Below are 6,000 nucleotides of genomic sequence, written 5' to 3' on the forward strand. Positions count from 1 at the left end.
TGAATTGTAAAAATAACTTTTCTTGAATTTTAACAATGGCCGTAAGATTATATTATACTTACACCAGTAGAATCAACTGCTGAATTCATAATGGTGATCCATCCATTAAATGTTGCCTGTAAAAATGGCATGTATTTAATTCTTATGGAAATCTTAAGCTTTGTTTCAAATAAAAAGTGAAACTCAATTTGTTATTAATACAGTAAAACATTTGATTACTAAGGCTGACCACATTTCAATATACCCTGTAATTGAGACCTTTATCATTTTCATTGTTGCATTTCTATTATCTGTTAACAACTATTTAACAACTGTTTATTTTTACTTAGCTTAATTGTAGTAGTTTTACTGTAGTTGATAACAAAATGTTGTAAGATAGTATAAATAGAAAGAGAGAGAGAGAGAGAGAGAGAGAGAGGTAGATAGATAAATGATAAATAAATACACATTGCCCAAGTGTCATTGTTAGTGGTAACTGCTATTTATGTGCTTTTCTATTGGGGTGGTAAGACAAGAATGAATGATTTATCTCCTCACTTCTGTTAGATGGTGGGTGACTGAGTAGCCATTCCTCATAGCACTGAGTAGAAACAAAACAGTAGTAACTTTAGTTGTACCAAAAATTGTGACCCTATTACCTTATCAGTGATGGCCAGTACCTGCCATCTCCCCCGTCAGTCCTACCTTCATCTTCACTTCCTTCTCCCAGGAAAGCAGGGTCTGCATTTCACTTTCATCTTTCCAAATGAGCCTAGTGTAGTATGTTGCATAACATGTATTTTAAATAATTGCTAAAATATGTTATAACCAACTCTAGTAATCATTCACATTTTGTCCATTCACATTTGTCCACATTATGTCCACCTATAATATGCACGGACATCTAAAAACACTGATAAAAAGTAAAAAACATCAAAAGTGAACTTACTACTTGAAGCAGTGAAAGGAAACCATTTCCAACATTATCAAAGTTCAGTTTTGCATTCTCCCATTGCATGGATTCATTAAACATAAGGCTTTCACACTGACTCTTATTCATGACTTCAGATATAGGAAACCTTTCTCCACTTGTTGGGTCAATGCATTCATAGAACGTGCCAGCAAATAAGTACACTCCTATGATGCTAAAAGCCAGCCAGATCATTAAGCAGACCAGAAACACATTCAAAGCAGGTAAAGTTGTTTTTATCAAAGCTCTCACAACCACCTGGCATATAAAAAACAAACAGGTAAACTTTAGGTAAGAAATGTGAAATCACTTTAGTTGAACTGGAAATACTAAATGTAATGTCATATTGAAATAACAAAAACAGGTCATCTCTAAAGATTCAATAGGCCAGCATGCCAGTATTTGAATTACCTAAATTATAAATTTCAATTAAAAATATACATTAAAAATCCAGATAGTCTCAAAATAGTTGTACTAAAAAAATCATGAAAAAGCAACTGCGTTGATTAGTAAAATAATTATTTCACTGATTTAACACATTTATCAGCTTCCTGTATTGGGCCAGAAATGGGCAAAACAACTGAACCTGTGTGTTTGTATGTGTACATATTATCTAGAAAGCATACAAAATGAGAAAGAAAGGCCTAGATCTAAGTCTGGGTGATTCTAACTTTAGGGAGGATTAACCTAGAAAGCAGACACTGAAGTGGCAGGGGAAATACGAGGAGGACCAAGAGACTGTAGATCAATGAAATAAAGGCAAGAGACTATTTCAAGAAACACTGAATGGGCCTCTGCACCCTGCAGAGTCACAAACCTCCTCACTGCACCACTCTATGTCACTGGTGAGCCACTCCAGAGCAGGAAGTTTGGGAAATAAATCAACCACTTGAATTTGATTAATAGTAATAGTTTGGAATCACCATCTCCATTTCCTCAACTCCCTTCTCTCTTGAATATTATAATCAGATTTTATTCTTATCACTCCACTATAGCTGTTATGGCAAATGTAAAGCATTTCCTATAACCAACAGAAATATTCATTCTTGGTACATATCTTTCCTTTAGCATTTACACTTTTGATTCGTTTCTACCAACCTCATTTCTCTCTCTGTCTCTCTCTGTCTCTGTCTCTGTCTCTGTCTCTCTCTCTCTCTCTCTCTCTCTCTCTCTTCCTCTCTCTCTTTTTGTTAAGACCACTGGTTCTCTTTTCTACCATTCTAACCTTCCCTTCTCTTAGCCATTACTGGATAGATACCCTTTTTGCTGTACTTTTTTGCTGATATCCCTCAGTTTTCTGGACTTGAATAAATATTCTAACTTTTAATTGTGCTTTCAGTAACACTTTATTCCTAAAACTAAGTCACAGATCCTTTGTTGGCACTTTGGATATTTTGAGAAGTCCACTGATGACTCTAATGAAAAAAATGCTATCCCTATCAGAAAATACACTTATGTAAGAATAAAAGTAGTAGATACTGTTGATACAAATATTTCAGTAGTAAGAGTACCCAGCACCTGGAGTTTATTAAATACATAAAACATTAATTTTGTAATCATGTGGCTTCCTTATATATTCAATGGTATGTTTCCAGAACTCATTCAACTACAGAACTTCCAGAGGTTGAGATGAAGCTTAAAGATCTGGATCTGCAATAGAGCAGAATAGAGTCCAGAAATAAACCCATGATGACATGGTCAATTAATCTACAACAAAGGAAGAAAGAATATACGGTGGGAAAAGACAGTCTTCAATAAATGGTGCTGGGAAAACTGAGCAGCCACATGTAGAAGAATGAATTTGGACCACGTTTTTATACCATGCACAAAAATAAACTCACAATGGATTAAAGACCTGATTATGAGTCCTGAAGCCATAAAAATCCTAGAAAAAACTATAGGTAGTAATCTCTTTGTTGTTAGCCTTAACAACATTTTCTCTTCATTTTCTGTCTCTTCAGACAAAGAAAACAAAGGCAAAAATAAACTATTACTGGATTACACAAAAAATAAAAAACTTTTGCACAGTGAAGGAAACCATCAACAAAATGAACAGGCAGCCTCCTGAATATGAGAGAATATTTGCAAATGATATATCTGATAAAGGGTTAGTTAATATACAAAATATATAAAGAACTTATACATCTTAACATAAAAAAACCCATAAGCAATCCAATTAAAAAATTGGACCTCAATAGCCAAAGACATTCAGAAGGCTAACATATGAAAAGAGACTCAACATCACTAATCATTGGGGTAATGCAAATGGAAACCACAATGAGATACCACCTTACATCTGACAGAATGGCTAGTATCAAAATGATAAGAAATAACAAGTGCTGGTGAAGATGTGGGGTGGGGAAACCCTTATTCACTGTTGGTGGGAATGTAAATTTGTGTAGCAACTATAGAAAATTGTATGGAGGTTCCTCAAAAAATTAAAAATAGAAATAGTACATAATTCAACAATTCTACTTCTGGATATTTACCCAAAGAAAATGAAAACACTAATATGAAAGTATATATGCATTTCTATGCTTACTGCAGCATTGTTTACAATAGCCAAGATATGGAAGCGACCTAAGTATCTATGAACAGATGAATGGATAAAGAAGATGCTGCATATATAAACAATGGGCTATTACTCAGCCATAAAAATGAATGAGATCTTGCTATTAGCAACCACATGGATGGGCTTTGAGAGTATTGTGCTAAAAGAAATAAGTCAGACAGAGAAAGACAGATACCATATGGTTTCACCTATACGTGGAATTTAAAAATAAAACAAGTGAACAAACAAAACGAAACAGAACAGACTCATCTATACAGGAAACAAACTAGTGGTTATCAGAGTGGAGATCTATACAGGAAACAAACTAGTGGTTATCAGAGTGGAGAGGGGTTGGCAGTGGGTGGAGGGGATTAAGAGGTACAAACTTCCAGTTATAGTAAGAATATTTCTTCCCCAACACCAGCAATGCATTTAGGGACTAGGTTGATCAGGGCTAATTCCTGTTTTAACGAGTTGATTACAGATTCATATGAATTATAAAAATATTACTATCAGTCATGTACTTACATATATATTAAAGTATAATTAATGTACTTAATACATGTATTTATGTATGCATATGTGTATATATAAATATCATATAAAGATTATGCTATTAAAATTTCTGAGACATATTTTGGTTTAAAATACTTTAAATTACTTATATTTCTATTTGTTTATAATCATCTATAATTATCTAAATTTTGAGATTAAAACAAGTATCCATGTTTTTGCCAAGTGAAAAGATCTTAAGTGTTATGGTTTATTAATATATGGCAGTTTTAATGTAATATATAATATATGAACTATAAGAAAAATACACATCAAACATAAATAATTTTCTTACTGGATCCTACCTACACTGAATATGTGATATTCTGTAATATTATTCAAGTAGGCAGATTAATGATAAATAATCTATATAAATAAAAAATTCAAGAAAACAGATGTATGGTTATGAAATAAAAGATAAAACTAGACTTTTTTTCCCATTTCTGCACATAGCTGATAACTGTATTTTACATAATTATACTATTTGTGGTGGCCATAAACTGTTTGCTCCATTAGGTCGAGCCATTTGGGGTGGGTTTCCATTGTAGGCACAAAAGATTGAACACTGGTTGTTTTATGTGGCTTTACCTGTTAGCTTCCCTCACATTGTTCAAAAGAGGTTTAACGTGACGGTGAGGGAGAGATGACAAGAATTCATAATTTGTGATGCGTGACTTGAAAACATTAATTTATTTTAAAATTCAAACTTTTATTCAGTATAATTACTTAGCGTGTACGATATTCCTATAATTTTAAGCATCTAGGTGATCAAAGTTTCATTTTGTCAGTTATATTTTTAACATTGAGATAATTGTATTAATACTCATAGACACCCAAGTGGGCTACAATAGTACTAGTTTTTAAAATTTTATATTATTTCTCTCAACTATTAGGGTTTTTTTTCTTATCTTTATGATTTTTCATATCTTATGAGCAGGAAAGTCCTAAAATCTTAATAAGCATAACTCATATACCTTTCTTCTATATTTGTAAATTGTGGAATATAAGGTTTTTGCATTAGTATTGTTAAAGATGCAAATGAGAAGACTATAAAGTTTTTAATTTATAGAAATATATTAATCCTAAATAAAAACCTACATATTAGTTTAGACACTTTTTTCTTACCTTCATTCTTTCAAATTGAGATAGAACTCTGAGTGCCCGGAGGAATTTAACAGAAATTAGTGGTTTGAATTCTTCCCGAGATTTGCCTATTAAGCTAAGACAAAACACCTAAACATATTTAAGAAAAAAAAGAGTGAATAGGGTTTATTTTAACTTTAATCAAAACAATCTGCAAAATAAACTTTGCACTTATTCAAAAATGATAAACAGTCAAAGCTTCCCAAGAAATATGCAAAGATGTAAAATATATTTCAATATATCTTAACAATGACTTAAAGAAAAGTATAAGAAAATAACCTTGTGTTAAAGTTACTTTAAAAAAGATAAAGATAAAACAAAAACATTTTCTGGTAGTAGGAATATATATATTATTGAAATAAAAAAATTTGTATATTTGACATTCTTTATGATCAAGGGTTAATATTTACATCCATTTTTTGTTTGAAATTAGATTAATAATCAGTTTCATGATTATTTTCCATACAGTAATAGTATATCATGTATTCATAAAAACAAAATTTGAAATATATTTACATGTGAATTCATATATAAATATGGTTAACACAATATACAAAATAGTATTTCAGAGAAGAGGCATCAAAGAGTATATGAACATTGTTAAGTACAAATTATAAAAATGTATACAAAGATACCAAGGTGATTTCTTAAAGTAAACATATGCATAAAGATCATTCAGGGTTAATAAATGTTAACAGAGATTGAGCAAGATGATAGAGTTACAACCAACTTTTATAGTACCTTCCTATTTTATGTATTTTCAAGCAACATAAATGAAAAATTTGTTCTTTTTTATCCTATACTA

The 6,000-nt window shown here is 31.4% G+C and overlaps 1 protein-coding gene across 5 annotated transcripts in view; it reads right to left on the reverse strand.

The window, feature by feature from the left end:
- Positions 1–6,000, reverse strand: part of SCN7A (sodium voltage-gated channel alpha subunit 7) — a 78,779-nt gene that overhangs the window by 9,061 nt on the left and 63,718 nt on the right. For all 5 annotated transcript variants that reach the window (XM_040475271.1, XM_040475274.1, XM_040475273.1 and 2 more), the window contains exons 19-21: positions 5,178–5,285; positions 929–1,207; positions 63–116 (exon numbers count right to left, since the gene is read on the reverse strand). In XM_040475271.1, coding sequence (XP_040331205.1) covers positions 63–116; positions 929–1,207; positions 5,178–5,285 — 441 coding nt within the window. The remainder of the gene's footprint in view (positions 1–62; positions 117–928; positions 1,208–5,177; positions 5,286–6,000) is intronic.

The sequence above is a fragment of the Herpailurus yagouaroundi genome, unplaced genomic scaffold (assembly GCF_014898765.1).
Source record: "Herpailurus yagouaroundi ecotype Mexico unplaced genomic scaffold, PumYag 140, whole genome shotgun sequence".
Lineage (NCBI taxonomy): Eukaryota > Metazoa > Chordata > Mammalia > Carnivora > Felidae > Herpailurus > Herpailurus yagouaroundi.